The 17,211-nt window shown below is 52.7% G+C and overlaps 2 protein-coding genes across 2 annotated transcripts in view; one reads left to right on the forward strand and one right to left on the reverse strand.

The window, feature by feature from the left end:
* LOC148164645 (voltage-dependent N-type calcium channel subunit alpha-1B-like) overlaps positions 1-17,211 on the reverse strand; it is a 44,483-nt gene that overhangs the window by 10,736 nt on the left and 16,536 nt on the right. The window contains 4 exon segments of the mRNA XM_088021939.1: positions 1,447-1,555; positions 4,561-4,657; positions 10,627-10,754; positions 16,961-17,105. Coding sequence (XP_087878065.1) covers positions 1,447-1,555; positions 4,561-4,657; positions 10,627-10,754; positions 16,961-17,105 — 479 coding nt within the window.
* LOC148164646 (ribonuclease P protein subunit p20-like) lies at positions 12,128-12,550 on the forward strand. The gene has a single exon (XM_088021987.1). It carries the CDS (start codon positions 12,128-12,130, stop codon positions 12,548-12,550), a length of 423 nt encoding a protein of 140 aa, XP_087878113.1.

Here is a 17,211-nt window from a genome sequence, read left to right on the forward strand (position 1 = left end):
ACAGGAGATCATATATGGATCAAAACTGGGAAAAGGATTTTAAAAAAAAGAAAGAAAGAAAGAGGAGGTAAGAATGACTCCAGAGGTTTTTGTCTTGAGTGACTAACTGGAAGAACAGAGTTTCCACTGATGGAGACGGGAAAGATCATGGGGAACACGTGGCGATCAAGTTTGGGCAAGTGAACTTTGGAATGCTTCCTGGGCCTCCCAGTGGAGACAGTAAAAATTCACATGAGAATGCAGAATGCAGGTCTGGAGTTCAGGAGGAGGCCTGCACTAAAAACACAAAGTTGGAATTCCCAGTATTTAGAGCCATGAAAATAGGTGGAATGATGAACGTGGCAAAGGGAACAGTCTGAGGGGCACCGTGACATTCAGAGGATGGGAGACATGAGAAAACAGAACAGGAAACATCAAAGGGATTCAAGAAGAACTACACGACCACGGAGGAAGGGCCGAGCCGCGGGCGGACGCGGCCACGGAGGAAAGGCTGAGCTGTGGATTAGGTAAAATGAGGACCGAGCACACGGAGGTTGCCGAACAGCTCAGCAAGAGTGGCTCCAGCAGCATTGCAGTGGAAACCCACCTGCAGACCGAACAAGAGAGACCAGACAGACAATACAGACCAGTCTCTCGAGGAGTTGGTCGCGAGGAGGGGAAGAATAAACATAGGGAAGCCAATGGAGGGAGCAGAAAACCTTTTAAAGATGGGAGAGATCATAGCTTGTTTATATGTTGATACAAAGAATCCAATAGGGAGGAAAAACTGACAGGGCAAGAAGCAGGGTGCAGAATTTCTGGCATGACATCTGTGGGTAGATGATGAGAACGGGACCTAGAGGGCAAGGGGGGCAGGGTACGGAACTGGCCTTGACTCATCCGCTACAAATGAAACGGCTGAGCTCAAGGGCTCGAGTGCAGCCAGGAGGGTGGTGTGGGGGCAGAGACAGTGCAGATCCCCTCTGGTGGCTCTAATTTTTCTAATTTTCACAGGAGGGTGAAGGTGGAAAGGATACACTGGAGGTTTATTCTCTCCTAGATTTGGCACAGGCTATGCAGTCCTATCAGTCAGCTCAGGAGAGGACCTGACAGGGCCCGGGGTCACTACGGGGAGCGGACAGAAGGCACACAGACGCTGCACCCTGGAAGGGTGCTACCTCATGTGAACCTATGCTCTGCCGTCACATGCTCTGGGTAAACTGGACAGGTCATCTAACCTGCACCTCAGCTCCCGCACATGAAAATGGGATCATTACAAGGCTCAAAGGCAGGGCGGTTATCAGGGGATGAGGTCAGTGCCCAACAGAGGCGCCATGAGCAGCTGTCCTTGGTCATCTCCAGACAAGCCTCCTCACCCCCCTTCCCTGCACACCCACCTGGGGGTGGCTCTGGAGGGAGACCGCCCGGTCCTGGCTTGGTGCCCTCCGCAGATGCTGCCTTGCTCACCTGGAGCCAACTCGATCTCCAGTGCAGTCCGAATGAGGGCCATCAGCGTGGACGTGAAGTGGACGGTCATGTCCTCATTGGAGATGGGCATGTTCATGCGAACCAGGAGCTAGACACAAGGGGAGCAGGTCAGGGCCAGGCCTACCAGAGTCCCTCCACCACAGGACTACAAGGTGCTGGAGGCCCCTAGAGGCTGGGCTTCACCTCCTGGGGGTGGCTTCTGCAGGCGCCCAGGCAAAGTTGGGTGGCTGGGAGTTTTGCCAGCATTCACACTCACCCTTGGACCACCCCCCCATTGGAGCAGTCCCTCCTTCTCCTAGCTGCGGAAAAATAGAAGTCCAGGTAAAGACTGTAGCATAGCACCAAGCCAGAAGCCTGGATCCCTCTGAAAGAACAGGCACATGCTTAGCCAGAAGGACCCCTGCCCAAGGCTGGAATAAGGGGCGTGGGGCCTGGGCTGAAGAGGGAGGGATCTGGGCTGCAGAACAGAGGCGAGGCACCCTGGGATGGCCCACAGACAGGAGGGAAGACCCCTGTCCTTACAGCTCTGCCCAACGTCATCTCCTCCACCGGCAGCCTGGAGCACTGGACAAGGGGCGGGTTAGCCAAGAGCACAGCTCTGAGCTCCCACTCCCAGTGAGGCATCCCTTCACCCCAGGAAGGCTTCTGCCTCTCACCACCCAGCCAGGGGGCCTGGAAGAGGCAACCAGCACCTTCCAGTCAGAAGGACCCAGAACAGATGGTACTGCACAGGGCCAGCGTGGAGGCTGGTAGGGAGAGGCTCAGGGCCATTGCACAGGAGTAAAAGTACTTCGGACCAGACTGGGAGCAGTGCCCTGCTGCTTTGCTCCCTGTTTCCGCATCAGGTGAACAGCCCCTTTTCTCTCCTCATTTTTCAAGGACAGAAGAGCGGGAGACAGATGTGTGTCTGTACCACAGACCTCCGGGTATAGCCAGCAGCTGCCCAGAGCCTGAGGCTCTGAGAACTTAGGTGGTGTCCAGGAAGAAAAGTACCCTTGGTGTGTCTGGCATGGTCTCAGCCTGGGAGGTCACCTAGCTGACCAGGTAGAGCCCTAGGGGCACCGTGACCCACCTGTCTTCTCTCACCACTCTCTTGTCGTCTACCATAAGACAGAGCTAGAGAAGGGGGCACAGGACCACTCCCCGGGTTGTGCCTGTCCTCTGCCAAGCCCACATCCCATGACAGAGCAGCCTCTCTTCCCCTCTAGGGGGGGCCCCCAGCCCGGCCCCCAGCCCTGCCCCCAGTGTCTGGGCCCTAGATCCAATCCTCGGCCTAGTAGAGACCAGGTGGCTAGAGACACGAGCCCAGACTCTGCCCCCCTGAATGCTGGCAAAGCCCCACCTGGCACATCGAATCGTGGTCCCAGGACCTCACACATCACCTTTGTGATGCACACCAGGAAAATCGGCTTTCCAGAGCACAGGGTCCCTGTAGACCAGCACCGATGGCAGGAGGAGAGGCAGAGGGATTCCTCTCTAGGGAAGTCAGGGAGTCCGGTCCCAGCCTGAAGGGTGGGCAAGCAGGTGATTTCCAAAAGAAGAGAGCTCTGTCCAGGGCACCTTCACCAGAGGCTCTCCTCTGCCTGTCCAGGCCCTAGAAGGGCAGGGATCTCTGGAAGTGGCAGAAGGACAAGGCCAGGGTAAACAGACAGGCATCTCTGCCCTGGGCCTAGGACCTCCTGGTCATAGCACTCTGAGCATCTCCTGGACCCTACCCAGCTCCCCAAGCCCATCCATTCCTACCCACCCTGAGGCCTCCCCTGGTCTATTCATGACCAGAACCTTGGAACTGGCCAGCACAGCTGGGGAGGGGCCCTAAAGGCTAGCCCATCAGAGCCCTGCATGCCCAGCCTGGCCCCAGGTATCAGTGTGGACAGAACTCTCCTCCTTGGGAACAAAGCTACAGTCTTGCATGCAGGCCTCAGGCAGGCGCAACATGCATGCCAGGCAGGGGAGGGCTGAGGAGGACAGCAGAGGCATCTGCCGATGGCCTGAAGGAGCCACTTAGCTTCCAAAGGCTGTGCTGAGCCAGGTGACAGAGGGAGGCCCAGATTGAGAGCACAGAGACAGACAGCACGGACAGAACCAGAGAGAGGAAAGCTCTGCTGGGAAGCTCGCTCAGAGAGAGGGCGGTGGCAGAGAGGCTCCAGACACATGCTGGTGGAGCCGCACGACTCGGGCTGGCTCTGTTTTCTGGGAGCAATGGGAGCTGCAGCAGGGCTCTCTGTGCGGGGCGACGAGTGGGGGGTGGTGCTGGAGGGATGGGAGGTGCCTACACACCAAAGGGCACATGGGGCAGGTGGGAGCAGGCTTGGGGCTGGGCCATGTGACCTGCCCGCCCCCCAAGGAGGGAGGCCTGGAGATGTCCTTCAGTTTACCACCTCCTTGCCGCTCAGCCTCCTGGGCTCCTCAGCGATGGAGGGAGGGGGCATGGGACTACCTGTCCTTACCCTGCAGCAGTCTCTGAAGCCCCAGGAATTACAGCAGAATGCCTCTCCCTGGCATCCTTTCCTTCTTAATGCCACAGCGCCTCCTTCCCGCTGTGGAACTTACAAAGCCCTGGGGATGCTGCCTCCCCAGGCTGACAGCAGCCCAGACCTGGGGAAGTTCTGCATGTGCGGAGCTGAGTGGGGGTTCCTCAGAAGTGCCAGAGGCCCTGCAGGCCCCTATTACCCCAGGTTCAGACCCAAAGGGCTGGATACCTCCACCCTCATCAGGTGCTTATGGGACAGAGAAGCTGAGTGCGGTCCTGAGCCCGGAACAAAAACAGCTTCTGTCTGAAAGGTGGTCTGTCCCCTCATTTCTGGGAAAGAGAAGGAAAGGAAAAAAGGCAGGTGGAGGGCTCTGGCTCCGTCTTCCTGAGCCTCTCAGGGGCTCTCAAGGGGGCACACCTGCGGGCACAAGGGGCAGGTGCAGACACCATCATGGTATCTGTGTCCCTCTGTCTGGGAAGGTAGAGGACATGGTTGGAGCAGAGAAAAGGAAGAAACAGTGAGACAGCAGAGCGGCAGACAGACAGACGGACAAGCCCCGAGAGGAGACGGGAGACCAGCCCCAGCACAGCCAGCCTCGGGGTGCAGGGTCGGGGTCTACCTTGTATGCAACTCGGGCACGGCATTTCTCCCCCAGCCCTAGGGGTGGGGACATGTGTTTCAGCATCTCAAACATGTCATTGTAACTGATGCGCCCACTGGACACCCGGCCCAGAGAGGCAGAGGCAGGGTGGGGTCCACAGGAAGGGGTGCGGCGGGAGGGGGTGGGGGGAGGAAGCAGACGAGAAAACAGATCCAGTTAACCAGCGTCCGATTACACGCCAAAAGTCAAAATACGTAAAATGAGGGACTTCTCTGCTTGACCCGATCCCCTCCTTGCCCCTCCCAGCCTCACCTCCACACTCCAGCCCCACGCAGGGCAGCGGGCAGGGGTGACATCTGAGCTAATGAACACGGAGGGATGAGGAAGGGCTGCATCGGGGTGGCTTTGGGTTGTCAACTTCTGATTTTACACTTTTAGAAACCACAGATAATGCCAAATCAGAAGAGCTGTTTCACCATGCCGGGAGAGCCGGCAGACAGAATTACGTGACTAATGAGGCCGGCCCGAGAACCACGGCAGAAACATAGCTTTCCGTCACGCTCAATTTGCTTCCAAGTTAGCCTAGAGGCTAAAGAAGTGGAGAAAACTCTACAACAAGCCAGAAAACTAGAGCTGGGGGAGCCCCGAGGCTCTAGAGACAAACTTGACCGCTGAGTCCTGCTCCAAGCCCAGAGACACCGGAGGCCGCCCAGGGCGGGGCTGCTGCTGGGAGTCAGGGCTGGGCAGGAAATGGGAGATGGGGGGGGTGGAGGGGGCAGGGGCGTGGTGGGCAGCTGGGGTGGGGTGTGGCTTGGAGCCACTTGCACCCTCCTGTCCACACCAGGGACAGGGCTGGCCCCAACACACGGGACAAGGCTGCAGATCCAGGGAGGTGTCTGGGGGCCGATGACTGTGTCTTCCGAGGTAGACAGGCCACCAGGCCTGCAGCCTCACCTCCACCCCTGGGGACACCTGCCTATGGGACCTGCTTGGGGTCCCAGAGACGAGGTCGGGTTCAGGCCACCCAGGAGAGAAAGGCAACAGCTTTTTCCTGGCAGGCACAGCTGCCCCAGGGCCTGGCCCTCCTCCCAGGGTTCCCAGCCTTGGCTGAGTGGATCGATCCAGAGGTGAAGCAGGAGGGCCCGTCTTTGGGCCTCCACTGCCTCTGTCCTCGCCTCCCTCGGGGACCAGAAGCCCCTCGGTTGTCAGGCTCTTCAGACTGGGAGGGGCCGCTCCTCCTGGCCTGCTTGTGCCCATGCGCTCCTCCTCTGGGGCCCTTGGCCTCCAGCCTGTCTGACCATTAGCCCACCCTGCAGAGCCTGGAGGCAAAGCCGGGAAAGACAGCTGCTTCCTCGGGCATAGGCAGGGCCTGGCCCCCAGCTCCCACCCAGCAGCCGACCCCTGCCCTCCAGGCCCAGCCAGCAAGCTTCGTGTGCACCGCCTCAGAAGGCGGCCTCTCCCCAGCCAGCGGGAGGGGTCGGGAGATCAGAGGGGGCACCAGAGCGTCCAGGAGGTTGGAGTGCGGGGCGGGGCAGGGCAGGAGGAAAGAGAGGTGAGGTGTCCTCATTCCCAAACCAGGCAGGGAGTGTGCGCTGTGTTTGCATTTCGGGCAGGGAAGGGTATGTCCCATGGAGGCTCTGAGTTGCAAACCTTGTAGGCCAACCTACAAGGGCAGTTCTTCCCTAAGCCGACGGGTGGCGCAATACAACGCAACAAACTGTACATATCCTTACAATGAACCCGGCAAGTGGAAAGGAAATGTCACAGGTTATGGCAACCAAGGCACGATGAGCCCGTCCCGCCCGCCCGCCCAGCCTGCGACAGGAAGAGGAGCCGGGCGGCTGGACAGGCAGCTCCCTGCAGGGAATCCTGGGGCTCAGAAAGCCCCGGGAGGCAGGGCAATCCCAAGACCATTTCCAGAGCCTGACGCGGGCAGGAGGCACACCATACAGAACCAGTGCTGGCCCCTGTCGCAAGCCCCCACTGTGCACGCACTGCAACCACTGGTCCGCCTCCCCCCGGGTCTTGTTCGCCCACCCTCTCTGGCAGCCCCTGCTCTCGCTCCCTGAGTTCTGGAGACCCCACGCCTGGCTCTCCTGACCGTCTCTACCTCCTGCATCTCCTGGAGTCTGCTGGCCCGGCTAAGGACCCCCTAGTCCCAGGGTGGGCACCCTGGCCAACACCGACGTTTCTCTTTCCTGTCCAGTCAGCTCCAAGTCATTTCTGCAAAAGAGGGAAGAAAGAGGAAGCCCCACTTTGGCCTCACCCAAGGTGCTTGCTACCTCACTGGACCTAAAGGATCATGACGAAGGGTCTGGAAGCATGGTGAAGCCCCCAGCCCCAATAATCACCCAACCCAATTCACAGCCTGTTCTCTGGCTCATCTTCTCTCTTCCACCATCGAATCCCTCACACGGCAGCAGATGGAAAGTGGGGGCACCATACTGTCACTGCAATGCAAAAAACTGTCCTCGCTGTCTGTAAAGCAAAGTCAAAGCTCCTTGTTTATCCCAAATTTCAAGACCTTCTCAACCTGTCCCAGCCGCCCTTCCAGCCCCTTTGCAATGCGTTCTCTTCTCCATCAGACACAATCACAGCCCCTTCCCTTCAGCCCCGGCCCCAACCTCGTCTCTAGAGCTCAATCCATCCCGCCCTCTTCAGTTTGGCTCAAATGCCACCTCCTCTGACTCACCGGCCAGATGGGGTTTCTCCCTCCTCGAACACCCCGGGCTCACACTATGGCTCCTCTGTTCTCCCACAGTCCCGTTGGACTCAGCATCCCGAGAGCACGTGCTTGCTTCACCTACACACCCCTGGTCCCCAGCACACGGCGGATGCTCAGGAATGATGACTGGGCAGATGGATGAACACAAAGATGAGTAGACAGATCGCTTACAGGTGTGATTGTGATTCTCCTCTCGACTCTCTACCCTTCACCAAGTGAGGCAACGGGGAAGATGGGAGAAGGCGGCACCATAAAGCAACAACCCCACGCCTTCTTCATCTCCCCACCGCAGGCATGTGTGCACGCACATGTGCACATGCATACCCATGCACACCTGCACTCACACACATGTGCACACACAAGCATGCACGCCCGTGTATACCCATGCACACGTGCATTCACACACACGTGCACACATGCACTGCACACATCTGCACACAATCACGTGTGCACGCGCGTACGCATATATACAAACCATGTGCGTGTGCGCACATGTACACATATATGTCTGCTGCATATTCACACACGTGCACACAAGCACACACACGTGCACATATGCACTGCACTCACATTTGCACACACGTGTGCACGCTCATACGCGTACACACAAACCATGTGCATGTACACCCATGCACACACGCGTGCACACATGCCCCGCACTCACACATTTGCACAATCACGTGTGCACACTCGTACGTGTACACACAAACCATGTGCGTGTGCGCACATGCACACATGTATGTCTGCTGCACACGTGCATGTACGCATGCCACATGTGCACAGAAACACACCCGTGCACATATGCAACACGCACACATGTGTACACTTGTGCACACACCCACAGAGCCGTACACACATATGAAAGCTTGGGAAATTTCACAAAGTTTTGTTGTTCTTTAAGTCTCTCCAAGAACGAGGAGACAGCAGAGTGGCCACCTGGGATATAAAGCGGACCACATCCCTACATCGGCCACGGAGGCTAGGAAGGGCTCAAAGCACCCTCGCTCCTGTGCCCAGGACTCAGTCTCCTCAGCTGCCTCTGCTGGGCCTTCCCCTATCCCCTGCCATCTGGAGGCAGGCTATGTTTTCAGCCCAGGCCACTTGGGAGCAGCAAGTCTGAGTGTTAGTTGCGGGTCACATTTATGCTACTTTTGGACCATGGTCTTGTGTGCTATTTCACAGATGCCACCTCTGGGGTGACGCTTATATTTGCTGTCTACTCTTCCACAGCACTTTCTTTACCCCACTCCCAATGGCCCCTGCCTTCCAGAGGCCCCATTTTCAGAACTCTGGATTTGGGAAACAGTCTGAGCCCCCTGTGCACCATCACAAAACCACAGTCTGGCCCAAGTCCATTCCCTGTATGTCCAAATTCTGCTCCACCTGTGGCTGGACTAGGGGTAGCCCTGGGTCTACAGTTCATAAAGATTGGGGGGAAGTCCTCCCCTCTCACAGGCCTGCACTGACTTGCCTTTGTCGTGCACCTATGAACATACTGCCCATACAGCATCTCTGCTTCCCTGCAACACACCCTTTAGAAACAACGTGCCCGGTCCTCCCTTTGGCAGCACATATACTGGAAACAATGTGCCCAGAAACAGCAGCATCTCTTGAGACCACGGTGCAGATGACTCTCCTAGAATGAGCCTCAAGCCTGCCTCACTTGGAGTCTCTCCTGCTCTCTGACCTGACTGGGCCCTCCTGACCAGAGAACCCACACCTACCCCTGACCCAGAATGACACTGGGCACTGCAGGACCGATGTGCTGACGCATCAGCAAAATGACAGGACTCTCCGAGGCCACAAAACCGGTCACCTACACCATGAAACATAAATAAATCCATGCTTGTTCTGCACTGCGTGAAAATTATTCAGTTTTCACTACAATGGAAAACACCCAGAGACACTACAGGAATGGAAATGCCCTAGGGTTGCTGGTGCTACCAGTGGTTTCAGGACTTGCCCAGCCTGGGAAGGGTCTCATACAGCCTCTTCTGGATCCTCACATGATGGGGTAGGGGCTCCGGGAAGGCTGGATGAGAGGAGGGTGGGGGAGCCCAGCCAAGCTCCCAGGGGCTTGAGGGTCAGAGAGCTCTGGAGCAATCCCCTTGCTGAGCTCCAATTTAGGGAAAAACTGTGGGCAGTAGGGTCCTCACCACGACGACACTGACCATCTCCTCCAGGCCTCTACCACGCAAGGGGTGACCAAACACAGAGCTGTGCGAGGGGGACACGGGCAGGCTGGGAGCCTTGGAGAGAGGAAGTGGGAAGTGGCTACACCCCATCTTCACAGTCTTCTCATTCCCTTCGAGCGTGGGAAGGGACGGATGCCCATCCGTTTACTGATGCACTTGGTTCATTCACATTCATGTCTGCTGAGCGCTCACCATGAGCGAGGCGATGAGCCAGCCTGTGCCTTCCCCAGCAGCCAGGTGTCTTGGCCCTTCCATGTCCTGTGTTGGCCTTGCAGAGAGCATGCCCTGAATAACTACTCAAGTATCTGCTTGAGAGAATGAATGAATGAATGAATAAGCAAATGAAGAAGCGAGTGATGAAGGAACAGACAAATGGGCAGATGGTGAGTCCATGCTGCTTTGCTAGCCCCGAGGATAAGAGTATGTGTCCTGGGTGTGCAGGACTCTCCCATGGATCACGGAACACCCTTCTAATGCAAGCCAGTCCCCTCATGACATACTTGCTCTGTCTGGAAACAAACTACCCCTCACTTAATGCAACACAGTAACCCTTTCCCACCATGACCAAAGGGTCTTCAACATACTAGACCCTTCCTGGTAGCTCCTTTAATTTCAGTGAAAGTTCACCAAGCGCCCGCTATTTGCAGCCTGGGCTGGGGACACAGGTGCATGTTGGCTCCTGTTCCCAAGAGATGGCAGAGAGGGAGAGGCCTGAGCCCATGGGCGGGAAGAATGTCATTTCTGCCATGAAGGCCTCCAAGCTTCATGAGGATGGTGAGGCCCCAAGGGAAGGCCCTCCTGCTGTGTCCACACCCTCTCCCTTGAGCCCTCCATGCCCCTCATGTGACAGACCTGTGAGGAGACAGTACACTCCCATTTGGTAAGAGACTTGAGCCTCACAGACCCCTTGGAACCTCCTAAGCCTGGACTAAGGGTCTCACAGAGCATTTCTCAGCCCAGGGAGCTGTGTAAGAGCACTGTGGGCATGAGAAGGAGCGTGCCACCTAGAAGGGGACCTGGCACCACCCTCTGCAGACCCTGCCAAAACCTGAAGGGGTTTGACAAAACATGTGCCACATGACACAGGTCTGAAGCCACCCAGCCCTGTCCCGAGATCCGTGGCACAGACCACCCTGAGGACCACAGAACACGGGGGCCACTCACCATGCGGCCGGGTCGTACTCAGCCCAGACCCGGATGAACTCGTCCAGGGGGTGAGGCCCTAGGATGGAAGAGTCCCGTGTAAGGTACTCAAAATTGTCCATGATCACGGCCACAAAGGGGTTCAACATCTGCAGGACAGGAAGGAGAAGGGGTGACGTAGAGAGACCTCAGCCCGCCCTCTACGCTAGCCCTTACCCTCCAGCCAAAGTGTGTGCGAAACCATCATGGCAGCGGAGGCCAGTCTGACTCAGCCAGAGCCCATCCAGCCCTGCTCCCCCCAGCCTCTGGGCCTCCCCTGCACCACCACCACCACCACCAGCCCCTGCAGCAGCCAGCCTCCTACCCCGGGGTTCTGGGTGCCGCAAACTAACCCAGGTCCCTCCCACTCCCTGCTTCTGCTGCCCTACCCTAATTCATGTTGGCACCCCTCCCGCCCCACCTCCCATCACCACCCTCTTCCCCACCTAGCCAGCCTTCAAGGAAAACAGTGACTTTGGAGTTAGTACTTTGGACTCCAGAGGCCAAAAGCTCAGCTTCTTTTTTGTTTAATTGAGTTGAAATTCACATAACATACATTTAATCATTTTGAAGAGTACAACTCGGGGGCTTTAGTGTATTCACAATATGATGCAACCACCTCTCTAGTTTCAAAAATTCTTTTTTTTTTTTAAAGATTTTATTTATTTATTTGACAGAGAGACACAGCGAGAGAGGGAACACAAGCAGGGGGAGTGGGAGAGGGAGAAGCAGGCTTCCCGCGGAGCAGGAAGCCCGATGCGGGACTCGATCCCAGGACCCTGGGATCGTGACCTGAGCCGAAGGCAGACGCTTGATGACTGAGCCACTCAGGTGCCCCTCAAAAATTCTTTATCACCCCAGAAAATGCCTCCTACAGTAAGCAGTCACTCACTTATTTCCCCTTTCTCCCGTTCCCTAGCAATCTCTGTTCTGCATCTATTGGCTTGTCTATTTGGGGTACTTCACATAAAAGGAATCCTACAATACAGAACCATATAGGGCCTTTTGTGCCTGACTTCTTTCACTTAGCGTGATTTTTTGAGGCTCAGCCATTCATTTGGGTCAGAACTTCATTGCTTTTTAAGGCTGAATAATATTCCATGGTAGGTATATACAAGTTTGTTTATCTATTCATCCATTGATGGATATTTGGGTTGTTTACAACTTTGGGCTGAACTGTTTTCCACAAAAGTTGCTACATTTTACATTCCTATCACAATGTGCAAGAGTTACTATTTCTCCATGTCCTTGCCAATGCTGGTTATTTTCCATTAAAAAATTATTATCTTTCAGGATCCCTGAGCCGTAAGGGCGGCCACAGACTCGCGATCCTCCGGCGCGCGGCTTTTCTTCTCTTCCTCGGTCCTGCGTGTCCGGCACCGCGCGCTCAGTCCGAGCGGGTGGGCGCAGCGCTTGAGTGGCTTGGCCCGGAGCGGGCCGCGTGCTCGGGAAGGGGACTGTGGACTGGAGAGTGGCACACAGCATGGCAGAAAACCGAGAGCCCCGCGGGGCCGTCGAGGCTGAGCTGGACCCGGTGGAGTATACCCTTCGGAAGCGGCTCCCCCACCACCTGCCCTGGAGGACCAATGACATTTATGTCAACATGAACACTGACTTTAAGGCCCAGTTGGCCTGCTGCCAAAAGCTTCTGGACGGAGGGGCTCGGGGTCAGAATTCATGCAGTGAGATCTACATTCATGGCTTGGGCCTGACCATCAACCATGTCATCAGCATTGCCCTACAGCTTCAGGCAGGCAGCTTCGGGTCCTTGCAGGTGGCTGCCAATACCTCCACCGTGGAGCTTGTCGATGAGCTGGAACCAGAGACTGATACACGAGAGCCGCTGACCCGCATCCGCAACAACTCGGCCATCCACATCCGGGTCTTCAGGGTTGCACCCGAGTAATGGAAATGAGGATGGCCACCTTATCCACCCACCCCCACATAAGTAGACTCAGCTGTGGCTCTTCTTGTACTGAGTACAGTCATGGACCTTCTACCAGAGCCACGTAAGAAAAAGCCTGTCCCCTTACAGCCCAGGGGACTCTGAACTGCGAGGGAGAGTATTGTCTCTTGTTGGGCCCAAGCATTGGGTCTTCCCGAGTCTTTGTGGTCTGTGACCATTGTCCTAGACAATAAAAACTACCAAGTTGTGTTAGTATGCAGCCACCCCCCCAAAAAAATTATCATTATAGCCATCCTAGTGAGTGTGAAGGAAGTGTGTGGTTTTGAGTTTCCTCAATGCCCAAAGGTGATGAATGTCTTCATGTGCTTGTTGGCCACTTTGTATATCTTCTTGGCTAAAATGTGTATTCTGATTTTTTGCCCATTTTTTATATGGTTGTCTTTTGTAGTACCGTTCTAAGAGTTCTTTATGTATTTTGGATATTATCCCCTCATAAAATATATGGATTAGTATTTTCTCCCATTCCTTAAATTGTATTTTCACATCTTTTATACTCCCCTTTGACACACAAAAGTGTTTAATTTTGAGTAGTCTAATTTATTTTTTTCTTTTGTTGCTTGTGATTTTGGTGTTGAATCTAAGAATCCTCTGACAAATCCGAGATCATGAAGTTCTGCCCCCTATGCTTTCTTCTAAGAGTTTTGTAGTGTTAGCTCTTTCATCAATTCTGGGTTCCTTTTTGTATATGGGCTGAGGTAGGGGTCCATCTTTATTTTTTTGCATGTGGACATCCAGTTGTCTCTTCACCATGTCTTAGAGAAACTATTCTTTCCATACTGAACAACTTTGGCATCCTTGTCAAAAATCAACTGTCCATAGATATTTGGATTTATTTCCGGAATCTCCATCCCACTCCACTGGTCTATCCTTATGCCAATACCATACTGCCCCGGTATCATCCTTATTAAGATATATATAACTGACATAATTATAAGAGACTTAAAGTGCATATTGTGGTATATATACATACATAAACATTGTGAAATCATTCCTACCATCTAATTAACACATCCATCACCTATTTTTTTTGGTAGAACACTTTTGTTCTACTCTCAGAAAAATTCAATTATACAATACAGTATTATCAACTATAGTCACCATGTTTTACTTTACATCCTCAGACATTATTCATATTATAGCTGAAAGTGTGTACCCTTTTACCAACGTCTCCCTATTTCCCCAACTCTCTAGTCCCTGGCAACAACTCTTTTACTCTCTGTTCCTACGGTTTGACCTCTAAAAAAAGTTCCACATATAAGTTATACATGTAGTACGCGTCTTCCCCTGTCTGGCCTTTTTCACCTAGCATAATGCCCTCAAGATCCATCCGTGTTGTCACAAATGACAGAAGGATTTCCTCCTTTCCCATTGCTGAAAAATGTGGGCGTGTGTGCGTGTGTACACACACACCAAATCTTCCTTATCTAATTCATCTGTTGATGAACACTTAGGTTGTTTCCATATCTTGGCTCTCAGGATTTTGATTTGCATTTCCCTGATGATCAGTGATGCTGAGCACCTTTACATGTACCTGTTGGTTACCTGTATGTCTTCTTTGGAAAAGTATCTCTTCAGCCACATTGTTTTTACTCATGGTACCTTTATAGTAAGTTTTGAAATAGGGAAATATTAGTTCTCTCACTTGGTCTTTAATTCTCAAGATTTTTTGTTATTTGGGGCTCCTTGCCATTCCATATGAATTTGAGGATCAGCTTTTTCATTCCTGTAAAAAGGCCACTGGAGCTCTGACAGGGATCACACTGAATCTAGAGCTCACTTTGTGGGGACATTACCACCTTACCAATATTAAGTCTTCTGATCCATGGACATGCATGTCTTTCCATTTAATTAGGTCTTCTTTAACTCATTTTAGTGATATTTTGCAGTTTTCACTGTACAAGTTTTCATTTCCATGGGTATTTATTTATTCCTAGGTATTTTATCCTTTTGGGTGCCACCGGAAATAGAATTATTGCCTTAATTTCCTTTTCTGGTTGTTTACTATGTGTTGATTTTATACCCTGACACTTTGATTAACTCATTATTATTATTAGTGTGTGTGTGTGTGTGTGTGTGTGTGTGTGTGTGTTCTTCAGCATGTTCTACATATAGAATAGTATCATCTGCAAATAGAGATAACTTTACTTCTTCCTTTCCAATTTGGATGCTTTTTATGTCTTTTTCTTGCCTAACTGCTCTAGCTAGGACATCCAGCACGATGTTGAGAAGTGATAAAAAGTGGGCATCCTTGGTGATGGGTATTAAAGAGGGCACGTTCTGCGTGGAGCACTGGGTGTTATATGCAAACAGTGAATCATGGAACACTACATCAAAAACTAATGATGTAATGTATGGTGATTAACATAATTAAAAAAAAAGTGGGCATCCTTGTCTAATTCCTGCTGTTTGGGGGAAAAGTTTGTAGTCTTTCACCACTGAGTATAATGTTAACTGTAGTTTTTCATACATGTCCTTCATCATGTTATGGATGTTCCCTTCTACTCCAAGTTTGCTAAGTGTTTTTGTCATGAAAGGGTGTTAAATTTTGTCCAATGCTTTTCCGCACCAATGAGATAATCATGTGGGTTTTTTCCTCATCACATTGCTTAATCTTTGTATGTTGACAATGCATCCGTGCATTCCTGGGATAAATCCCATTTGATCATGGTGTATAATCCTTTTAATGTGTTGTTGGAACTAGTCTGTTAGTATCTTGTTCAGGATTCTTACTATATATTTATCAGGGACATTGGTCGTAGTTTTCTTTTTTTGTGGCATCTTTGCCTGCCTTTGGTATTTGGACAATGGCAGCATCACAGGATGTGTCAGGAGGTGTTTGCTCTTCTACTTTTTGAAAGAATCTGAATAGGGGGCACTTGGTTGGCTCAGTCCGTTAAGCGTTCGAGTCTTGATTTCAGCTCAGGTCATGATCTCAGGGTCATGAGATGGAGTCCCACGTCGGGCTCCACAATCAGCATGGAGTCTGCTTGAGATTCTCTCTCTCCCTCTTTCCCTCCCCCCTCTAAAAAAATAAAAAGAGTTTGGATAGGATTTATGTTAATTCTTTTTTAATACCATTTTCTAAATTGTGGTAAAACATACATAGCAAAAAGCTTACCAATTTAACCACTTTTAGGTGCACAGTGCAGCGGCATCAAGCACACTGACACTGTTGTGCAATCATCCCCACAGTCCATCTCCAGAATTCTTCCATCCTCCCCAACTGAAACCCTGACCCCATTAAACCCTAACTCCCACCCCTCCCCCAGTCCCTGGCACCCGCCATCCTACATCCTACTCTGTCTCTGTGAACTTCACTCGAGGGCCTCAGATAGGTGAAACCATACAGTTATTTTTCCTTTTGTCACTGGTTTATTTCACTTGGCATAATGACTTCACGATTCATTCATATTGAAGCATGGGCCAGAACTGCCTCTCTTGTTAAGGCTGAATGATAGTCCCTTGTATGTTCATGTCACATTTTGTGTACCAATCACTTGTTGGTGGGCACTTTGGTTGCTTTTACCTCCTGGCCATTGTGAATAATGCTGCTATGAACATATGTGTACAAATATTTATTCAAGTCCCTGTCTTCAATTCTGGCATATGCCCAGAAGTGGAGTTGCTGGATTATACTGCCATTCTAGTTTCAGTTTACTGAGGAGCTACCATACTGTCTTCCACAGCTGCTGCACCTCGTCACATTCTCACTGGCGTGAACGAGCGCCTGTTTCTCCAGCACCCCAGCAAACGGCAGGTGCGGCTTTCTTTCTCTTTTTCTCTCATGCCTGTGCTTACTCATCAGTCATGTTGGCTCTGTCTTTAAAGTGCAGCTCAACCCCCTTCATCCTCACCCTTCTCTAGGCACTGTCACCTCCAGCCACCTCCTGACCACTCTTCAGCCTCTCCTGACCAGAGGCGAGAGCAAGGTTTTAAAGTATCAACCAGATTGTGCCATGCCCCTGCTCAAAGTTTCCCAGAGGTGTCTGCTCACTTGGACCTAGTCCACTTACCGCCCCAACAACCAGTTTCCTGAGGCTCATCTGCCCCAGGCACACCAGCTGGAGTGCTGCTTCTTTGTAACTCATCACCATGGCAGAGGCTAAAGACTAAAGGACAGTTGTCCCGTGGAAACTTAAAACCCTTTCTGAGAAGGAAAGGCAAGGCCCACAGGAGCTCATGACAGAGTGGGTCCTTTTAGAGGTCATCGTCTCTGGGGAAACGAGACCATCAACACAGAATCCGCTTGTAATGTGACATGAATCAGTATCAGGGATCAGTGAGAGATGGAAGGGGGGCCTGGGATGGATTGAGACAGGTGGACACATGGGCACAGTGACTAGGACTTACCAGAAAGGAGCAAAGGAAGATGAAGGAGACGAAGTAGAAGTAGGCAAAGTCGCTCCCACACTCACTGGCATTGGTGTGCTCTTCACAGGCCTGGTTGTTGAGACAAGACAGCATGATCTCATGCCAGGCCTCCCCAGTGGCACCCCTGAGAAGGGCAGAGCCATGAGACCCACAAAGGAAGGCCCAGGCCAGCCTGAGAAGAAACCTCAGAAGAGCTGGCTCAAGTGCATACGCTCCCTGGGCTCCCTCCC

Source organism: Eumetopias jubatus, unplaced genomic scaffold, assembly GCF_037043125.1.
Source record: "Eumetopias jubatus isolate StellerSeaLion01/CBP00866 unplaced genomic scaffold, mEumJub1_p1.0 scaffold_3, whole genome shotgun sequence".
Lineage (NCBI taxonomy): Eukaryota > Metazoa > Chordata > Mammalia > Carnivora > Otariidae > Eumetopias > Eumetopias jubatus.

Excerpts from the sequence above, each read along its gene's own strand:
- LOC148164646 (XM_088021987.1), top strand. The coding sequence starts at position 12,128 with ATGGCAGAAAACCGAGAGCCCCGCGGGGCCGTCGAGGCTGAGCTGGAC.